The sequence below is a fragment of the Maniola jurtina genome, chromosome 17 (genome assembly GCF_905333055.1).
Source record: "Maniola jurtina chromosome 17, ilManJurt1.1, whole genome shotgun sequence".
In the NCBI taxonomy this organism is placed as follows: domain Eukaryota; kingdom Metazoa; phylum Arthropoda; class Insecta; order Lepidoptera; family Nymphalidae; genus Maniola; species Maniola jurtina.
In genome coordinates this window covers 13,644,589-13,666,471 of record NC_060045.1, presented here as the reverse complement: position 1 = coordinate 13,666,471, position 21,883 = coordinate 13,644,589, and the positions used below count along the sequence as shown (strand labels likewise).

General features: G+C 45.0%; 2 protein-coding genes across 2 annotated transcripts; both read right to left on the bottom strand.

The window, feature by feature from the left end:
• Positions 1 to 366: 366 nt before the first annotated feature.
• Positions 367 to 2,758, bottom strand: LOC123874063. Its single transcript, XM_045919223.1, has 3 exons — positions 2,723 to 2,758; positions 2,163 to 2,591; positions 367 to 1,615 (listed from the first exon to the last, which is right to left on the bottom strand). The coding sequence occupies exons 1-3, from the start codon at positions 2,756 to 2,758 to the stop codon at positions 1,502 to 1,504; spliced, it is 579 nt and encodes a 192-aa protein (XP_045775179.1). The 3' UTR covers positions 367 to 1,501.
• A 3,266-nt stretch (positions 2,759 to 6,024) lies between these two features.
• On the bottom strand, positions 6,025 to 19,568 carry LOC123873669 (ring canal kelch homolog). The gene is made up of 10 exons (XM_045918639.1): positions 19,200 to 19,568; positions 18,421 to 18,474; positions 10,236 to 10,392; positions 9,210 to 9,341; positions 8,761 to 8,844; positions 8,340 to 8,519; positions 7,825 to 7,899; positions 7,401 to 7,460; positions 7,198 to 7,317; positions 6,025 to 7,115 (listed from the first exon to the last, which is right to left on the bottom strand). The coding sequence occupies exons 1-10, from the start codon at positions 19,238 to 19,240 to the stop codon at positions 6,150 to 6,152; spliced, it is 1,869 nt and encodes a 622-aa protein (XP_045774595.1). The 5' UTR covers positions 19,241 to 19,568; the 3' UTR covers positions 6,025 to 6,149.
• Between the last annotated feature and the right edge of the window lie 2,315 nt (positions 19,569 to 21,883).

Here is a 21,883-nt window from a genome sequence, read left to right as displayed (position 1 = left end):
CGGAGCGTCGGCGACTGCGACGCCACAGTCGCCGGAGCGTCGGCGACTGCGACGCCACAGTCGCTGGAGCGTCGGCGACTGCGACGCCACAGTCGCCGGAGCGTCGGCGACTGCGACGCCACAGTCGCTGGAGCGTCGGCGACTGCGACGCCACAGTCGCCGGAGCGTCGGCGACTGCGACGCCACAGTCGCGCGACGTTGTCGCAGTTTGGATCCATTGTGCACAACTAAGTGCAAACCTTTGCATTTAACATCGTTAAATGCAATACTTATACAAGAATGACTCGTACGCTGACGTGTGGAATGTGCATCGTATGATAATTATACCTACCTACTTTGCTTAAACAATAAATAAAATTCCACGAATTCATTGTAGATGTTTGACAATTAAATTCATTTTTATACCATATTTTACAAAATGTAATCGGTATTCGCTATTCGCTGTGCTAACTTCTACAGTAATATTCGTTTTCCAAATCACCCGACTGCAAGCAACGGTACCAGTCTGCGTGACTTGTTGAGTGATGTTTTCGAATTTAATAGAATTCGTACTTGTAATCGAGTTCTACTGAAACTGTTTAACTGAACTAAATGTTAGGATAAAGAATTTACTGTACGCACAGATGAAATACCATAGGCGCCGTAAATCTTCTGGACAGTTAGTGAAGTTCGCCGATTCCTGCGCAGTAACTATCTTGGGGTGTCAAAGGGGAGCCGTCAGCCGTGTGGAGGTTCACTAGATACCACCATACAATTAGAATCTAAAGTAGAAGTATGATTCGATCAAGTCGCGGCAAATTTCAAAAATTCAAATCGTGTAAGTAGGTAGGTACAGTGCCTCCGATTAGATAAATTGAGGCAACATTGAACTAGAGCTATTTCAAAATCCATCCAGGCATCAGCTAGTATTGCACTATCATTAATTATTATCTAAGCTATATTTAATTTTCGCTATGTTGAAAAGAATTTATTTCATTTCTTCTTGGTTAGTTTGATAGATAGCAAAACTAAATTCTCCACTAGCGACGCGTCACCGGAACAGGTAAGTCGGTCGCACTGTTAGCTAATTTGATACTTCATTTTTTAAATCTTTTGTTTGCAATTATGTAACGCTGGTAGCTCGCCATTATCTTATACATCCATCATAAAGACTAGATCTGCAGCTCGAGTGCGGGACAACTGCATCAGCGTATACTACAACCGCAATCGTTGCGCTCGGCTGACGCAGCATCGACGCTCAGGGATGCTGGCGATCGTGACATCGTGGCTGTCATCGCGCCGCAACTAACGCTATGCGTCGTCACAGTGCGTGGACCACAGCTGATGCTTTCTGTTCATTTGACGACGACGCACACCGCAGCACATCACTCACTGTAGGCGATCTTCAGCAGCTATGTTCACTTCACCGCCAAGAAACTGTCATCATCATCGGCCCGTCGCCGGCGCACTACTAAGCACGAGTCTCCTCTCAGAATGAGATGGACGCGGCGTGTGACGCGGCTCAGTCGGGGCGGTGCGTGTCGTCGCGGCGGCGCGCGCGCCACGCGTCCTCCTCCGCCTCGTCCGCCTCGTCCGGCTCCTCGCCGTCCGCCTCGCAGCACGCGTGCCGCGCGCCCTGCACACACACACGCCGGGGTGAGTCCTCGCTCGTCCGACACGGACACTATCATTTCAAACTAACACCCGATAGCTTCTTGTAATGAATCTTACGAGCCGACTTATAAAGCGTTGTTACAAATCATTGATTACAGTGAAACATCAATAAGACCAATCAGCAGAAACCCAAACGAGCCGTGTCTGTCAAGAACCTATATACTTCCCGTTGACCTGAATTGTGAAATTTGGCAGGTCGGTAGGTCTTATAGCACAAGTAAAGGAATAAATGTGAAAACCGTGAATTTGTGGTTACATCACCAAAAAATAATTAAAATGTGTTTCAATTTTCAAAGTAAGAAAACTATAGGTGGCAAGTGGGGAGACATGATATGATAGCGTTTTACTTGTACATTCTAAAACAGATTTTTATTTATTTTTATGCATACCTAATAGTTTTTGATTTATCATACAAAATGTCGGAAGAAATACACGAGTACGGAACCCTCGGTGCGCGGTGACTCGCACTTGGCCGGTTTCCATAAGGGTGGCACGGTAGCCACACTCACCCTGTAGCGCTGCAGCTGGTGCGCGGCGCGCTGGCTCTCGGGCAGCAGGTGGTAGGAGCGCGAGGCGGCGGGCGCCAGCGGCGGCGCGCGCCAGCGCGGCAGCAGCAGCACGCACGGCGGCGCCGCGTCGATGGTGCCGCACGACGCCGACAGCGCCGCGCCGCCGCGGGCCGCCACCACGCGCAGCAGGCGGCGCGCGCGCGGCACCGTGCCCTGCGCGTCGCGTGCGTCCGGTAGCGCCAGCCGCTCGTTGAACTCCAGCGTCTGCGACGCGCGCCCGTGGCGGCGGCACGGCGGCGCCACGCGCCACCACCACAGCGCGGCGCCCGCGCCCACACCGCCCACCGCGCCGCTCGCGCCGCCCACCGCGCCGTCCTCCGCGTCCTCCGCGCCGCCCACGTTCACGCTCTCGTACACGTTCTCCTCCTCCTGGTCACAAGCGGCGGCATTGTAGGAGCGCTTTAGCACTTTGCGGGTAAATGTCAAATTTTTCAAATAAAACTTTTTAGTAGGATCGTGATTTGAAATTAGATGAAAGGAAAGCGAGACAAACACAATACATCTGTAGGATTTAGCGCGAGAGAGATAGAGTGCATTATAGTGTTTGCTGTTGTTTCATATTTAACTTCCCATTAGCCTCTTGTGTTATTTGTTGAAATTGAACACATGGAGCCATGAAGTTTTTTTTACATTACTAAATAATACAATACTAAATAAATAATATTATAGTTATTTATTCAACAAGATAACAAAGTTTGTTTTACCCGACTACGGCAAAGCCAAAAGGAAAGGTTATGATTTTAGCAGTCTATGTATGTATGTATATTGTATGTATTGAAATAAAATGTTGTATACAATATTATAAATTTCCAAACGTTTCTTTAGAGTTAGACAATGAATTGAAAAATACCAATGTGTTCTAAATTCAAAACACTATCTCACTGGGTGAGCAAAACGACTTTTGCTCGCTGGCTTTAAGCAGCAAAAGGAGATCATTATTTTTGGGCCTTTTCTGAAAGTGCCGGCCAACGAAAAAAAATGGTACGGATCGTTAGAACTAGCCATTTGGAGTAATAGTTAATATGGCAGAAAAGTTGTAGGATTGCTCTGAACCAAGTTATACAAGGTCGAAGATTCGTCATTTTCATACATTTTATTGATTTCTAAAAGTGCTGGGAAACATAAAATAATGTTAGATATTGCTAGAACTAATGATTTGAAGCAATTGTCATTATGACCCGAAGGCTGTGGGACCATTATATGTCGTGTTATACAAGTTATACAAAAAATTAATATACTTTGTATAATTGATTGTAACCGATTTTATGATTTTGTTACTGTTCTGATTGTTTTATACGAATTTGAATACACGCACAATTATTTTGACTCCCACGAAGTGCTGGATCAGCTGCAATGTAGACAAAATTCTTTTATACATACCTGGATTGTATGCGGCCTTGTAATACTAGGTGATCTCATCCAGCCATCTCCCAAACTTCTGCCACTGGGATATCTCCGGCGAGCTCTGTGATGAATGCACCATTTGGTTATAAGTACTGTTCACCATAGTAACTACGGGCTTGCTTCAGTCGATAGCTGCCCAAAGCAACCTGCGTCGATTCTTCTGTGAATCTAAGAAAGTCATTGAACGGAGGATTGGCTTTCATAGCCTGGAAATGAGCTCTTCTTCTATTATAATTATTGTGTGTGATGGCAAGTTCTGCTAAACTGTTTTGCGCATTGACCAGTTCATGGATTTTGTCAAGGAAATCACGTCTGTAGTACACGTTATTGTCTATCAGAACATGGTAGCTGTTTAGCGATGTTACCGTGATCCTGAAATAATCGATCATGTTACTTAATGCCCGGTCACTCTGATCAATCCTGAGCAAACGAAAATCTCTTTTAAAGCAATTGTTGATCACTTCCACCATCCAGCGGAAAATGGTAACAAGCTTAGATTTATTGGTTTGGTCAGTAATTAGCTGGGTTTCATTTAAATGTTTTGTTTCTAGCATTTGTGTCACATAACCGCATGCCTCAAGAAAGAAAGGCTATCTATAAAGAAAGGCTATCTATAAAGGGCATGTACAGACAGATACAGGCATGTACATATATCTTCAGAAAAGCACTAGTTACTTTTTTCAGTGAAAATAATATCCTGACCACAAGTTCCGAAACCACTAAAAGCCTTTATATTTGTTGCGATGGAACAATAATCTACACGCTGCAGCAACTTACAATGCGTAGATTTTAAATGATATAGAAGATTTTTACTGGATTTTTATCTTAGTCCATGGTTTTAGAGATACCATAAACAATCTTGAGGTAATCTTTCTTTCTTGAGGTGTGCGGTTATGTGGCACAAATGCCAGTAACAAAACATCAGTAAAAACCCAGCTAACTACTGACGAAGCCAATAAATCTAGACTTTTTACCATTTGCTGCTGGATAATGTAAATGATTAACGACCGCTTTGGAAGAGATTTTTGTTTACTCAGGGTTATTCAGGATTTGTAACCGGACATTAAGTAACATGATCGATTATTTCAGGATTTTGTCAGCATTGCTGAACGGCTATCATGTTCTGATAGACAACAACGTGCATACACGTGATTATCTTGACGTAATCCATGAACGGCCAGTGAGCAAAACAGTTCAGCAGAACTTGTTATGACAAAAAATATGTAATTATAATAGAAGGAGAGCTCATTTCCAGGCTATGGAAGCCAACATCCTCCGTTCAATGACTTTCCTAGATTCACAGAAGAATCGACGCAGGTTGCTTTGGGCAGCTATCGACTGAAGCAAGCCCGTAGTTACTATGGTGAACATTACTTATAACCAAATGGTGCATTCATCACAGAGCTCACCGGAGATATCCCAGTGGCAGAAGTTTGGGAGATGGCTGGATGAGATCACCTAGTATTACAAGGCCGCATACAATCCAGGTATGTATAAAAGAATTTTGTCTACATTGCAGCTGATCCAGCACTTCGTGGGAGTCAAAATAATTGTGCGTGTATTCAAATTCGTATAAAACAATCAGAACAGTAACAAAATCATAAAATCGGTTACAATCAATTATACAAAGTATATTAATTTTTTGTATAACTTGTATAACACGACATATAATGGTCCCACAGCCTTCGGGTCATAATGACAATTGCTTCAAATCATTAGTTCTAGCAATATCTAACATTATTTTATGTTTCCCAGCACTTTTAGAAATCAATAAAATGTATGAAAATGACGAATCTTCGACCTTGTATAACTTGGTTCAGAGCAATCCTACAACTTTTCTGCCATATTAACTATTACTCCAAATGGCTAGTTCTAACGATCCGTACCATTTTTTTTCGTTGGCCGGCACTTTCAGAAAAGGCCCAAAAATGTATGGAGCTAGAATGATCTCCTTTGGTGGTTTTTTGGTTGGTTTTTAGGGTTCTGTTCCTCAAAAGGAAAAAGTCTGTCCGTCCGTCCGTCCATCCGTTCGTCCGTCGTGTCTGAGTACGGAACCCTCGGTGCGCGAGTCTGACTCGCATAGACCGGTTTTTTTGTTTTTAACCATACCTATTCCAAAAACGGAAATTAGTACGAAGGGATAGCGAGAACAAAATTCTATTTATTTTAATTCTTTTAATTTGGTTCGTGTTCGCGCTTCAGCTTTGCCCGAGTGTGACGTTAGTTGGTGTAAGGCATTAGTGGCGGCTTTACTGGTGTCTGACTGTTTTGTATGCGTATTTTTAATTTTAAGTATTATGTAAACTGTTTGGCCTAAATAAATAAAATTAAAAATGTATCCCATGTAAATGACGGTTCATTGTTGCTTTAGAATATAGCGTTTAATGCGCTAGGCACCTGCTGGTCGCGCCGCGCCGCGCTCGCGTACACGTGCACGTTGACATAGCTGTTGTCGGGCGCGGGCGCGGCGCGCGGCGCGGGCGGCGCGGCGAGGCGCGCGGGGCGCGCGGGGCACGGCTCGGGTCAGGCGCGCTCCACCACGGCCACGCCGGCGTAGGAGCGCGGCACCTGCATGGCGGCGCCCAGCACGCTCCACTGCTCGGCGGCCGGGTCGAACACCTCCACGCTGGCCAGGTTGGCGGCGCCGTCGTCGCCGCCCACCACGTACAGGCGGCCCAGGTGCGCCGCCACGCCTGCGTTGCGCCGCGCGTGCGCCATGGGCGGCGCCGCGCTCCAGCCCTCGCCCACGCGGAAGCGCTCCACGGAGCGGCGCACGGCCGGCCCGTCGTGCCCGCCCACGGCGTACAGCGCGCCGCCCGCCACGCCTACGCCCGCGCCCGAGCGCCGCGCCGCCATCTCCGCCACCGGCTCCCACGCGTCGGCCGCGGGGTCGTAGCGCTCCACGCTGGGCAGGCACTGCCGCGACGCGCCATCGTAGCCGCCCACGGCGTACAGCTTGCCGTCCAGCACGCCCACGCCCACGGACGAGCGCCGCGTGCTCATGGCGGCCACGGGGCGCCACACGCCCTCGCGCACGTCCAGCGCCTCGGCCGAGCTCAGCCCCGTGGCGCCGTCGAAGCCGCCCACGGCGTAGATCACGCTGCCGATGACGGCCACGCCCAGCGTGGAGCGGCGCGCAGTCAGCGGCGGGCCCGGCGTCCACGCGTCGGCCGCCACATCGTACACGTCCACACTGCGCACCCGCAGCGTGCCGTTGAAGCCGCCCACGGCGTACAGGCGCGCGCCCACGGCCGCCAGCCCCGCGCGGCAGCGGCGGCTGGGCAGCTCGCGCGCCGGCCGCCAGCGCGCCGCGTCCATGTGGAAGGCCTCCACGTCGCGGATGGCTTTGGGCGCCTGGCCGCCCACTACAAGCAGCAGGCGCGGCTCGCGCGGCGGCTGGCGCGGCCGCGCACGCGCGCACGTGGCGGCGGCGGCGGCGCGCCGCTCGGGCCGCAGAAGGTGGAACGACAGCGCCTCGATCACCAGGTCCTGCGCACACGGCGGGTATCCGTTACCTTTTCACGTTTAGACAGAGATGGAAGTAGTAGTTTAGTGCAGTACGGCGGCTCACCTTGACGCGCAGTTCGGCGCTGGCGAGCGGCTCGGCGGCGGCGCGCGCCACCAGCGCGTCCTGCGGCAGCAGCGGCAGCCGCACGTGCTCCAGCAGCGCGCCCAGCTGCGCGCGCCGCGCCTGCCACACCACACACGATATGACAGCGGCTATAGCTAACTAACTACTACATCAGTGACAGATGAATGGCCATCGCCGCTCACCTCGGGGTCGTGCTGCATCCAGCGGATGACTGCGTCCAGTATGACTTCCTCGTTGGGCACCTGCGCACACAACACGGCACATGAGGTCGGGCGCGTGAAGTCTCATACGAGGACGGAGCGGGGAGCACAGCTCCTGCCGCTGCTCGAGCGTGCTGCCACAGAACAGTAGCCGACGCAGCAGTCAATAGCCAACTGCTTCGCTCCCCGCACCGTCCTTCGCTCTCTTCTGCTCGAAGCCACCCGCGGTCGCGCGCGGACGCGAGGGCGGTAGCACGGCAGGACTATAACTAGACCTTTTTGTTTTATTTAAGAAAATTGTTTAGTTCATCTAAAGTTATTAAAATGGAATCCCGTACATTGCCCGAAGAGGGATATGATACGTATAATAAAGCTAGCTAGTGCACATGTGTCGCGGTGCGTTTACCGTGATGCGGTCGCTGTCGAGCAGCGCGGCCAGCGCGCGCGCCTCCAGCGCCAGGAACTCCTCCGTCTCCAGCACCTGCGCACACAACACATTTCCACTCTACAATTTGGACCTAAAATCTGTACATAGATATTTCATTAGTTAGGAAATCAATATACAGTTATTTTCTCCGCATTTGAGCGCAAACTCGAATAAAATCTGAATAATGTGCCCCAGCGAAGGTGAGGGTGAAATAGTATATTGTTGATTTATTTAATTTAACATGTAAACTGAATGAATTTTATTTCATATGAGAGTAATTTTACACCCATGTCTGCCAAGGACTGCTGCAGAGTACAGTGAAAAGATGGCAGAAAGTTTGATTTGACACCAGGAAAGATAGTCAGGATACAGAGGCTATATAGAATGTGGCACTTCACTGTGGTGTTGAGCATAAACATAAAGTGTGGGCACCGCAGCTTTCACCAGGACGGTAGATGCGGTGAGATACTGACAGCGGCGGTCGGCAGACGTACCTCGACGAAGTGCCTGTCGACGAAGCGCGCGGCGGCATCGGCCAGCTCGGCGCAGGCGTGCAGGTCGGCGAAGGCGCGGATGCCGAGCGCGTTGTCGGGCGCCAGCGCGGCCGCCAGGAAGCCGCAGCACGCGGCGCGCGCGCCCAGCACCTGCAGCAGCGATGCGCCCGACAGCACGCTCTGCGACAACACAGCATTCAACACGTGTCGCAGCGGGCGACCAGTACGACCTGCCGCTCGCAATCGGCGTCACGAAAACGGTTGGTACGTAAAACACCTGGTCTTTTAGTGATATGGTACGACTAGTGATGATTCGAGCGTTTTCTACATTCCTCGGCGAATTATTTTCGAGACTGGAAAGTGGAAAGGTGGAAGCCCAAAAGTATCTATCCATGTTCATGTTGCCCTGAGAAATGATTACCTGCACATTGTCCTCAGTGATGACGAGCGAGTCGGGATTGTACACGTAGTCCACGATGGCCTCCAGCGCGTGCGGCTCCACATCCTGAAGTTAAAAAACAACATTATCTTATCACTTTTGAATCACCGCAAAAGGAGCCTCTTCCCCTTGGCCTATGTTGCAAAGTATATCCATCCCGATTAATGACCACATTGAGCTCTCGGGTATCCACATCTCACCATACCTCAATTTCGGGAAATGCGTCGAGTCAAAGGCCTAACAGCTGCCATAAAATGTGAATATGGTGAAACAGTACTTCCACACCAAAACAAGGCCTTACTCTGTATCAGGCTCGGGTTCGGTCTGAGATGGACTGCTGCCACCTTTAGGATGGCTCTGGCCATCAACTCAATGCATTACATTGGATACATATGGAGCCCTTTCAGATTTGAGAGCAGGAGTACTCGTACCTGTATGGTGATAACGGGCTGCGTGCGCTCGTCGAACTGCGTGAACATGGCGCGGAAGTACGGCGAGCTGGCCGCCAGCACGGCGCGGTGCGCGCTCACCGGCGCCGCCGCCGCGCCGCCGCGTGCCACGGCCTGCGAGCGATCATATACTGTATCGTGTTCACACACACGACCTACTACAGGACGCTCTCTTTTGCACAATTGTGTAAAGGGCACACTACGCTAGTGATTGTTCAGTGGCTGTGCCCATTCCCTAAAAATGGAAGGAAGGTGTGTATATTGCACTACGAAAAACCTTAAACATGTTTTAAAGGTTTTATCAGTGCCATTGCCCATTTAAGTATGCATAGGTATCAGCACATACACAGGCCAGACAAGCAAATTACTTCGAAGGTCACCTTGCACATGGTGCAAACTCACTTTTGGTTGGATACAGCGCCATAACGCCATTTCATGGTTACAAAGCAAGTCGTCGCGCCGCAAGCGCGTGCTGCGGGCCCGCGGCCGCGTCGCCCGCCTCGCGCCGCTGCGACGACTCGTCCAGCGAGGACTGCGACGCGCAGCGCACCATCATGCAGTTTACCTGCAGTCGCACGTCACAGAGCAAGTCGTCGCGCCGCAAGCGCGTGCTGCGGGCCCGCGGCCGCGTCGCCCGCCTCGCGCCGCTGCGACGACTCGTCCAGCGAGGACTGCGACGCGCAGCGCACCATCATGCAGTTTACCTGCAGTCGCACGTCACAGAGCAAGTCGTCGCGCCGCAAGCGCGCCAGCGCCTCCAGCAGCTGCGCGGCGTGCTGCGGGCCCGCGGCCGCGTCGCCCGCCTCGCGCCGCTGCGACGACTCGTCCAGCGAGGACTGCGACGCGCAGCGCACCATCATGCAGTTTACCTGCAGTCGCACGTCACAGAGCAAGTCGTCGCGCCGCAAGCGCGTGCTGCGGGCCCGCGGCCGCGTCGCCCGCCTCGCGCCGCTGCGACGACTCGTCCAGCGAGGACTGCGACGCGCAGCGCACCATCATGCAGTTTACCTGCAGTCGCACGTCACAGAGCAAGTCGTCGCGCCGCAAGCGCGCCAGCGCCTCCAGCAGCTGCGCGGCGTGCTGCGGGCCCGCGGCCGCGTCGCCCGCCTCGCGCCGCTGCGACGACTCGTCCAGCGACGACTGCGACGCGCAGCGCACCATCATGCTGCAAGACACAACTTGCCTTCAATCCATGGACAAGTCTTGTGCTGCCTATCTGACTGATCTATCAACACAAAGCCTAAATGGCTGGGGTTGGAGCAGTTCAAGCTGTGTGTTGGCAGTTATAGGTTCCTTTTATAACACAGGCTCTCACTAACCTTAGGGAATGAAAGTTAGTATGAAAATCCATCATTTTTCAATTTATGTCTATGAAAATACCAACCCACTCCTTTACCGATTTACAAAAATTCCACTCAAGCGAAGCCAGTTTGAGTCAGCTACTAGTGTTTAAAATTAAATACAACTTTCGCTACCAGATAATAGATGGCGCTGTAAGACTTGTATATCGCGGTCTTGGTCGACTACTTAAGAAATATAATACTCATGTAAAATTTAAGCCAGGTGTGTTCGTCCTTGGGTTCAATAAACCGGCCCGGCCTTTTTAGAACAAACCGTGGTTTTTTTGTTACGACCTGCGGTCCCTCAGAGCACGGCGGGCTGGAGCGGGAACATTTTGTTCCTTCAGAACCGGACCTTTTTTGAAGAACAAGTGGTCCACTGGAGTGGACCACTCACCGTACTCGCAGTGGATCGCTGCAGACACCAGAGTACGTGGTTCCAGCAGCGGCGGCAGGCGCCGGCAGAGGGCGCCAGCAGCGTGGACCAGCGAGAGCGAGCGAGACGAGTGGTGCAGAGCAGGACAACCCTACTACGCCAAGGATGGACTACCAAGGACCAGTTTGACAGGTGTCAAAGTCAAGTTTGACAGGTGTCAAAGTCAAGTCTGACAGGTGCCAAAGTCAAGCTGACAGCTGTCATCGTGACGTGTGAGTGCAAAAGTGAAGTGTCAAACTGTGAGTACAAACTTCAAATTATTATTTGTCAAGCAAAATTGAACTTTATATCAGCGGTTTAATTTCAAGCAAAATTGGACTTTATTTATATGGTTTCAACCACTTAGAATATTTAAACTAAGAACATAAAAATTTAAGACTTGTAAATATATTAGAGAATCTTAACTTAGAGTAAATTGCATATTAGTTTAGACTTAGTATAATTTCAATAAAAACGAGGGAACGGGGAACCTATGTCCGTTTTCCCTTAGAATAGTACAAGTTTCAAACACTTGTGAAATTTTCATGAAATTTCAAACACTTGTAAATTTTTCACGAAATTTCATACACTTGTAAATATTTTGAAAGATTGTTAGTAGACATTTAATAAGTCAATAAATAGCTAAGTAGATCAATATATAATTTAATTTAAGTACAAAATGGAAGGTCTAATAAACGTACAGTTAGATTTACATAGTTCAATCAAAAGGGATTTATCCAATTTCAAAAAAAGTCCAAAAGAAAGAATAACAAAAGAATATGTAGAAATCAGATCTGAAAATTTGGAAATGGATTGGATATCTTTTAGGGCAAACCATGCAAAGTTGTATGAGATTTCAGAGCCTGATATTTTAGCGGCTAGCCAATATGTCGTACAGGAAATTCATGCGACTACTAAAGACCATTATTTCACGTATAAATTACTTTTATCCACAACCTTAAATCATTTAACACCATCTGAAGGGGAGTCTGTCCCATCAGCCAGTAAGAATAGTGACAAGTTTAGCCAGTTAGCTAAACTGCCGAAAATTACTATTCCTACTTTTTCCGGCAATTATTCGGAGTGGACAACCTTTCGCGATTTATTCGTATCGTTAGTACACAATAACAATGCTCTAGAAAATGTACAAAAATTACATTATTTGAAATCTCATGTGACTGGTGAGGCAGAACAATTGATAAGGCACACGCCAATCACAGACGCAAATTACAGTCAATGTTGGTCTCTATTAGATCAAAGATACAATAACAGAAAATATTTAGCCAATTGTATTTTCAAGCGTCTGTTTGGCATAAAGCGTATAAATACTGAATCAGCATCCAGTCTTAAGGATCTTATAGACACCACCATGGACTGCTTAAATGCTCTTAAAAATATAGCCATTGATGTGAGCACATGGGACATTATCATCATACATATTGTTTCTTTTAAACTCGACCCAGAAACACGCAAACAGTGGGAACTACATGTTTCTAGCTCCGTTGATTTGAATGAATTGCCAACATTGGAACAATTCAAAAATTTCATAGAAAGCCGTTTCCGTGCATTAGAATTTGTAGATTCGAAAAAACCCGCACCACAGACCAGTGCTTCTAGTTCAAAACCAAGAGCTTTTATAGCTACAAGGTCCTCAGGTATGTGCTGTGAATACTGTTCAGAGCACCACAAATTATGTTTTTGCAAAAAGTTTGCTAATGAAGATATCGCAAAAAGACGCGACTTTGTAGCTAAAAATTCGATTTGTTTCAATTGTTTAGGCGGAAATCACACAGTGTTGCAGTGTAAAAATCCTGGATCTTGTAAGCTTTGTAAAAAACGACATCATTCGCTTTTGCACCCTAATGTCGGAAGCACAACTACCAATCCAACGGCAAAGGAACCTACTGAGAGTCCTAGTACATCATCTAGTGCTCAACCAGTAGTTTCATGCTTATCAACTCAAAAGATCGCCAGCTGTAGTCAGGTTTTACTTGCCACTGCATTAGTAAACACCGAGTCGGAAGCTGGGGGAAATCACGTGCTCAGAGCTTTATTAGATCAAGGGTCACAAGCCTGTTTTATAACAGAGGCCGCAGTCCAGTTACTACGTCTAAAGAAGACTCCTGCTAGTGGCATAATTACCGGTCTTGGTGGAGACAAAGCTCTAACATCGAAATATGTTGTTACGGTTAAACTAAGATTGAGGGGAAACCTGGACAGAAAAATACAGGTCACAGCTTATGTGCTAAAGAACATCACAACGTTCCTACCAGAACGTCAAGTTCAGGGCTTAGACTGGACAGAATTAAAATATTTACAACTCGCAGATCCCTATTTTGAAACTCCCAAGGCCATTGATATGCTATTAGGTGCTAACGTCTACAGCCAAATAGTGCAAGAGGGCATAAAGAAAAGCCAAAATGGGAAGCTCATTGCACAAAAAACAACGTTAGGTTGGATTTTGTCTGGCTCAGTCAATGAACCTTTTAACAGAAACGACGGGGAACCACCGAAAATATCGGTCATGCATGCCAAGGTTACCGAAACAGATATTTTAAAACAGTTTTGGGAATTAGAAGAAGAGAGATATAGTACGAAGAGTATGTGGACAGAAGAGGAGAAAAGATGCGAAGAAATCTTCGTCACTACAACAAAAAGGACAGATGAAGGTCGCTACATCGTGAAATTGCCATTTCGAGATAGTCAGCCTGGTTGTTTAGGTGGTGATTCGCGACAAATAGCTGTAACAAAATTCAAAACACTAGAAAAAAGGCTATCAAAGAATTCAGAACTGAAAGAAAAGTACACCGAAGTAATTAACGAATATTTACACTTAGGACACATGAGAGCTATAACAAAGGATGCTATGAAAAAGAATGAAGCTGTCTACTTACCACACCACGCAGTGATAAGAAACGACAAGACAACCTCAAAGGTGCGCGTAGTCTTCAATGCATCAAGCAAAAATAACTTAGGAGTCTCGCTCAATGACAATCTAATGATAGGACCTAAACTGCAGTCAGATTTACGGCATACTGTAATAAGATGGAGAGTTCATCCGATCGCGTTGGTAGCTGACATTATCAAAATGTATCGGCAGGTCAGAATTGCTGAAGAGGACACCATGTTTCAACGCATAGTTTGGCGCGACAGCCCTGAAACAGAAATACAAGATTATGAATTATTAACAGTGACGTTTGGAACTGCATCCGCTCCGTACTTGGCTGTCAGAGCATTGAACCAAGTAAGCCTAGATGAAGGTACGAACTTTCCTCTAGCTTCATCTAGAGTATTGCAATCATTCTATATGGATGACTTAATGACTGGATGCGTTAGCGTGGAGGAAGGCATGGAGATTTATAGGCAAATGACTGCGTTATTATCTAAAGGCGGGTTTCAACTACAAAAATGGAACAGCAATAGTAAGGACTTGTTGGATCAGATACAAAATAATGAAAATCAAGAAAAGGACATGCACAAGCAGATTCCTGAATTCCAGAACAAGCAAAAACAGAGAACACAAAAAATAAATAAACTGGACAACGAGGACAAAATGATAGAGGACATGGAAAATATCAAGGACAAAAAGGATATAGAAATTAAAACAGAAAATACAACCAAAGTGTTAGGACTTACCTGGGACCGAAGTGAAGACCAGTTTAGGTACTCGGTGAATCTCCCGCATACAACGCCTGGACCTGAAACAAAGAGATCAGTATTATCAGTGATAGCGCGTCTGTACGATCCGCTAGGTTGGATAGCACCTAGCATAATAGTAGCAAAAATGTTCATTCAAAAATTATGGTTAGCAGGTGTAAACTGGGATGAACCAATTTCAGAAGAATTAAGAAGCGAATGGGTTACTTACCGCAATGAACTGGAACAACTCACCAAAGTACAAGTCCCACGATGGCTAGGCATTTCAACAACGGACAGTGAAATTGAATTACACGGGTTCTGCGATGCATCCAAACTGGCCTATGCAGCCGTTGTCTATTTGAGAATCGTTGACAGTGCGGGAAACAGACAAGTTTCTTTACTAGCAGCAAAAACAAGAGTATCACCAATTAAGCAGGTCAGTATTCCTCGTCTCGAACTCTGTGGAGCAGCACTCTTATCGAGACTTTTAGCAGAAGTGGCCGACGTTTTGAGCATCTCAAAGAACAACATCAGAGCTTGGACGGACTCGACGGTTGTTCTTTCTTGGTTAAATAGCCATCCAAGTCGTTGGAAGACTTTTGTAGCCAACAGGGTTGCAGAGATCCTAACGACTATGGATTCTGCCCAGTGGTATCATGTCTCATCCAAGGAGAACCCTGCAGACTGTGCATCGCGAGGTCTCCAACCGGGATTGCTTGCAGAGAATGAGCTTTGGTTCTCCGGTCCACAATTTCTTAGAGAGCAAACCATAAAATATAAAAAGCCAACAAATGTGAAAGTTCATTTAGAGGAAGCAATTAGTACGCACTTTAATGCGTTATCTGAGGACACCCTATTCCAACGATTTTCTTCCTTACAGAAACTGCTACGAGTAGTAGCTTACTGCAGACGATTTTATAAAAGAAACACTTATAGGACAACGCATTTATCTAAAGAAGAATTAGATCAAGCAAGGATTTGTTGTATCAAAAAAGCACAAAGGGAGGAATTTAATGAAGAATATTTACAGTTAAAAAACAAGGGGTCTTTACAATCGAAAAATAGTAAATTACAACCTTTGTGTCCATATCTAGATGACCATGGGTTAATGAGAGTGAGTGGTAGATTACAAAAATCGCAATTATCCGAACAGACCAAACATCCAATAATATTACCACACTCTTCAGACTTTACGAAATTGGTGGTAATGGACGCACATCAAAACACTCTTCATGGAGGGACCCAGTTAATGGTCAATTATCTGAGAACAGTATATTGGATTATAGGTGTGAAAAATTTAGTCAAACAAAATATCCGTAAATGCGTAACGTGTATCCGGCAAAAGGCTAATATTCAACACCAATTTATGGGATCCCTTCCATCAGTTCGATGTACTCCTGCTAGGGCATTTCTGCATAGTGGAGTTGACTATGCGGGGCCCATACAAGTAAGGGCAACTAAAGGACGCGGTTACCGTTCTTATAAGGGCTACATTTGTTTATTTATCTGCATGGCCACCCGAGCCATTCATTTAGAAATGGTGAGTGACATGAGCACGCAGGCTTTCATAGCATGTTTCCGGAGATTCGTGGCCAGACGCGGTCATTGCACACAATTGTGGAGTGACAATGGCACTGCGTTTGTAGGTGCGGCTAAAGAGCTCCAGCAACTCAACCAGATGCAAAGGGATGTGGCTGAATATTTAGCAACCAATGGCACCGAATGGCACTTTATTCCACCTCACGCCCCTAATTTCGGTGGTCTTTGGGAGGCTGGTGTAAAGTCCACCAAATTCCACTTGAAGCGTGCAATCGGCGAGTCAACTCTAACCTTCGAAGAAATGTGCACACTACTCAGTCAGATAGAAGCATGCCTAAACTCGCGACCTATATCAATCGATAGTTCAGATCCGAGTGATCCACGGCCGTTGACTCCAGGTCATTTTCTTATTGGAGGGCCGTTAATAGCTATACCGGAGGTCAAGGACTATTTGACTTCCAATGTAAGTTCACTAACAAGGTGGCAATTTATTCAAAGAATGTTGCAAAGCTTTTGGCAACGCTGGTCACAGGAGTATTTATCTCATTTGATGAACCGATACAAATGGAGCTCCCGAGTCCCGGAGCCAAACTTAGGAGATATTGTTCTAATCAAGGAGGATAATCTGCCACCAAGTCGTTGGTTGATGGGTCGAGTATTGGAAAAGCATCCGGGTACTGATAATGTTACCCGCGTGGTCACCATCAAAGTAAAAAATTCTACCCTTAAGAGACCCACGTCCAAATTATGTATTTTACCCGTTAGTGAATAAGTAATTACAATGATTTAAGTTCTTAGGTTAGGTCAAGCTCCTCTTTGTTATTAATTTAAGGGTTAATTTGGTTTGTTTTATTTCTACTATTATGTAAGTTCAAGCGTTTATTCAAAGTTCAAAATTTATGTGAGATCACCCACCAAGAACATTTGAGCAGTATCATTTACAGGTCTCATATTTAATTAAGGCCATTTCTCACTAAATGTCCTTGGCGGGCGGTATGTTTAAAATTAAATACAACTTTCGCTACCAGATAATAGATGGCGCTGTAAGACTTGTATATCGCGGTCTTGGTCGACTACTTAAGAAATATAATACTCATGTAAAATTTAAGCCAGGTGTGTTCGTCCTTGGGTTCAATAAACCGGCCTAGCCTTTTTAGAACAAACCGTGGTTTTTTTGTTACGACCTGCGGTCCCTCAGAGCACGGCGGGCTGGAGCGGGAACAACTAGGCAATACATTACTTACACACCAATGTTCTTAGGCCCTATGTCCCGCCCAGTGGGGCAGAGGGTGGTTACAGTATTGCACCATCCCAAGGCGCCTTGGGCTTTACCCCTTACTTTGTTTCACATCATCCCTATCCTTGCCACCTCTGCTTGCTTAGAGCATAGTACGCGGCCAAGTTTGTTGGGGCTGGCCACACTTTTTCCTTTCCTGGGCATTGGGGATGCTGTTCCCCACATACAGTGGACCCCCGGTAATCCGACAAACATTTTGCAGGGCAGTGTCGGACTATCGAATTTGTCGGATTATAGAGTACTACCTAAGACCCCCTATAGTCCGGAAATGTTTACACAAGAGTACCTTGTAATCTGACAAATTACAGATCCAATGATAAGATTCTATATGTTATATGTATATATTTACTCTGAAGTAGAAATCATATGTCATTATGTAAGTCTAATTTAATAAATTAAACAATATTAACGTCATTAATGCTATAGAACTTACAAAAAATAATAACTTTACATTAGGAAATAATTATGCACAAACAAATGTACATATTAAGAAGATTGTCAAAAATATCCAATAATAATACATGTCGCAATCCAATAATAGACATGTCGGATTACAGGGGGTGCGGGATTAGACAGGGGCCGGATTACCGGGGTCCACTGTATATCCATACTTGCACATGGCCAATCCTACCCCATTTGTGGGGATTTTTGTCTAGTTGCCTAATGGTGATTCCTTGCAATGCAGATTGAGTTAGCATCACAAATATTACTATCACAGTACATTCTCAGTTATCAGGATGAGAACTATACACGGATACAGTGCAGTAAATATAGTGCTCCTAAAGCTTAACAATATTGTTCAGAAATAAAGACAGAACTTTTATTTTGTTGCAGACAGACATCATTAAAGCTATAAGAAATGAAGTTTCTTGTGTAATCTGCTGAGTATAACTACAATTATTTTTCTGGCTTACTCATAGAAACAAAAGAATAATTTTGAAACTATCAAGAAGCAGTACTAACCTGTACCTGGCGCGGTCTCCATCACCCTCCGCCGCACTGTGCTCCACACTGATCCTGGAATCCGACAACACAATGCATATTACTAGACCTAGACCAGACCTCCACCAGGCATACTTTGCGTAGACCAGGCGATTTACTACATCACATCACATCACACTATCACACTTAATATTATAAAGGCGAAAGTTTGTATGTGTGTGTGTGTGTGTGTGTGTGTGTGTGTGTGTGTGTGTATGTGTGTGTATGTTTGTTACTCCTTCACGTAAAAACTACGGGACGGATTTGGCTGAAATTTGGAATGGAGATAGATAATATTTTGGATTAGCACATAGGCTACTTCTTATCCCGGAAAACCAAAGAGTTCCCACAGGATTTCGAAAAACCTAAATCCACGGGGGCGAAGTCGCGGGCATCGGCTAGTTAGTAATAAGTTTCAGTAGAATGTGTCAAAGTTCTTTATTTCATGAGTATTTTCTAGTATGTTGTAAGTAATCAATATATACACAACTCAGTTAAAGTCACACTATTGCTATCAGAATGGTAATGTTTGTTTGGTGTCAACATGTTAAGCTAATGACATGACACTGCTACAAAGTTATGTAAAAGGCTACAACGGATGATTCGTTGATACAGGGACGACTAGAGAGATAATAATTAAGTATTGTCAACAGACTGGCAAAGTAATGGAAGTGATATATACACACCATGTTGTTTGTGTCTGAACAAACTATATATTGCTTTACACTTTTGAAGGAATGGATGCAAAGAAGACTACTCACAGGCCGCGGTCGCGCTCCGCGTCGCCGCCCTGCCCTTCCATCGCAGCTCCGGATTACAAAACCATCACACGAGACACCGTTCACTGCCCACACGTTGACACCACAACAAACTATACTTCACTTCACTTTGAATGAAGATATCATTTCGACGCTTCTCTGAGCACCCGTGTTTGACACACAGTTCAAACTTAGCACAATAAACTTCTTAATCATACAAAACGATCATTGAATCAACATTGAAGACGGCCTATTTAATAATATTCTTCCAATAACCCTTGGCCGCGGCCCTCGTCAAAACAAAAATTTTACTTCTTTGACGTCTGTTAACTGTTTGACGTATAGGTATTCGTATGACATTGACCATAGAGATAGTATATACCTATAATCCTTCATCCTTCATCCAAGACATTGACAGAAGAGTTTTTTTTTTCTCTCGTCTGGATTTACACTGATTAGCCAATGTCAAGTTTGTAGTTATTTACAAGTTAGGGAAACTATATTATGTATAAGTATGGACTTTGTCTGTGACGGCGCCCGCCGACATACACGCGGCGCCCCTTTAGAGCGCTTCCCAGTCAGTTCCACAACCAATAAACACCAGCAGAACACAAAAACCGGCCACTTCTAACAAAAAAACACCGCACGTGCGCCATCAAACGCCAACACAGACGAAGTCCCAGAAGAGTTTGAATTTGACATTTTTGGTTTGACGTTTATTTTTAAAAAAAACTCTGCGCAATACGCTGCGCTGCCTGCGCAATGAATCTATGATGACTTTCGATAGGTCATTCATTCCTTGCTGGTTACATTTTTATACTCTTTAGCTCTTTAATATTTGTTCCTTGCCTATCACTTGCCCATAGAATATTATCTAACTAAGTTTGCGCTTGCCTATCGGTTGTTATCATCGATGTAATGGTTGTTATGTTTATAGATTACTTTACTCTATGGTTGGTGGGCCTGCAGGTGTTAGAGCTGGGTCTGCCCGCAAAATTCAAAATTAATTTGGGTTTTCGCAATTTATAAACTAATACGAGAAAGTAGGCTAATGGCATTCTAATTCCGACAATGGCAGTATCATCTTTACAGGATTACATAAAAATCTTTATGAAAGTGTTTAGTTTAAGAAATTAGTTAAAATAATGATTTTGACATGAGTTATTCACAAATTAGTCGATACTATAGCTAATTTCTACTATTCCAAATAAAATATAAAAGTATAACACTTTATACTTTGACGTATTATATTTTACACCTTTGTTTCCTGTTATCTTGCTGCAGACTCTACATCCAACTGTCTGAAGCCACAGCTGATTTTCTAAAGATTGTGTTTTACTTTGTTTTGTTACTTCGAATAAAAGTAAAAACAAAATCATTAGAAAGAAGTAAGAACCTACCTTACTAGAAAAACAAAGAAGCGTCTTCGTTTTTATAAAACTAGCGAGTTTCATAAAATTATATTATTAGCTCCTTACAATATTTATTAGCAAGGCGCTCGTTCCTAATGTTGCAGCGAATATCCAGCTGTTAATGGCTTTCTAAACTTTTTAGCCTAAATTCAAAAAGGTACAAATATTCTAATCTATCTACAAACATTTGGAAGCATCACGAATCACTAACATAGTATACAATAAAGTCACTTCCCGCTGTCTGTCCCTATGCATGCATAGATATTTAAAACTACGCAATGGATTCTGATGCGGTTTTTAGGGTTCCGTAGCCAAATGGCAAATAACGGAACTCTTATGGATTCATCTGTCTGTCTGTCCGTCCGTATATCACAGCCACTTTTTTCCGAAACTATAAGAACTATACTGTTGAAACTTGGTAAGTAGATGTATTCTGTGAACCGCACTAAGATTTTCATACAAAAATAGAAAAAAAAAAACAATAAATTTTGGGGGTTCCCAATACTTAGAACTAAAACTCAATTTTTTCATGTGTGTGTGGTAGACTACAGGCCCATGTTCAAAAATGGATGGGTCATATGAACCACCAGGTGACGTATACAGGACGATATAAGAGCATAAAATAATAAGATTCAGCACTATGCCGTCACTTGTAAGCTGTCCAACAGAGTGCTGGTGAGAATTCAAAAGTGCAGGTAGAGTGAGTACATTTTGGTCATATATTTTTGTACGGCATTTTTACCATCGATAGATCCATGAAAAATAATAAGAAAGCGCGCGATGATTTTACAGCTTTAAAAATCAAGTATACCATGAAATTAAGATAATTATTGATACACATTCAAATGAACACTAATTTTTTGACGGCATTATTTTTAATAGTACTTTTGAGTGCTAGATAATGTTTTGGAACAAAAGCCGTACTTTTTCAAATCACCCCCCGCGGACCACGGAAAGACTTCATACCTAGGTACATTACATGTGTAGCTAAATAAAAGTTATTTTTTACTTTTTAGTGTTTGTGGTTTTTGAAGTCGGTTTTATTTTTCTTTTGAAATTTTTTTTTTAATAGATAGAGTGATTCGAGAGGAAAGTTTATATGTATAAAACATGCATTATATTATATATATATATCATATTATAGTGTAGAAGATAGTAGATCACCGTGATAATAGTACCTATTAGAGGTTTCTAATGTGATGTTGTAAGTAAACACATTTTTTGCACTTGCATTACAAACGCTGGCTGGACCCTACGAATAGATGAAAGTAATGT

Bases quoted from the DNA above. Each gene is read 5' to 3' on its own strand.
- LOC123874063 (XM_045919223.1), bottom strand. From the start codon at position 2,758: ATGCACTCTATCTCTCTCGCGCTAAATCCTACAGAT. The intron at 2,592-2,722 runs GTATTGTGTTTG...GCTTGTGACCAG, and splicing joins TCGCGCTAAATCCTACAGAT to GAGGAGGAGAACGTGTACGA. The intron at 1,616-2,162 runs GTGAGTGTGGCT...GTGTGTGTGCAG, and splicing joins ACCAGCTGCAGCGCTACAGG to GGCGCGCGGCACGCGTGCTG.
- LOC123873669 (XM_045918639.1), bottom strand. From the start codon at position 19,240: ATGGAAGGGCAGGGCGGCGACGCGGAGCGCGACCGCGGCCT. The intron at 18,475-19,199 runs GTGAGTAGTCTT...GTCGGATTCCAG, and splicing joins GCGGAGCGCGACCGCGGCCT to GATCAGTGTGGAGCACAGTG. The intron at 7,116-7,197 runs GTGAGCCGCCGT...CCGTGTGCGCAG, and splicing joins GCGCCGAACTGCGCGTCAAG to GACCTGGTGATCGAGGCGCT.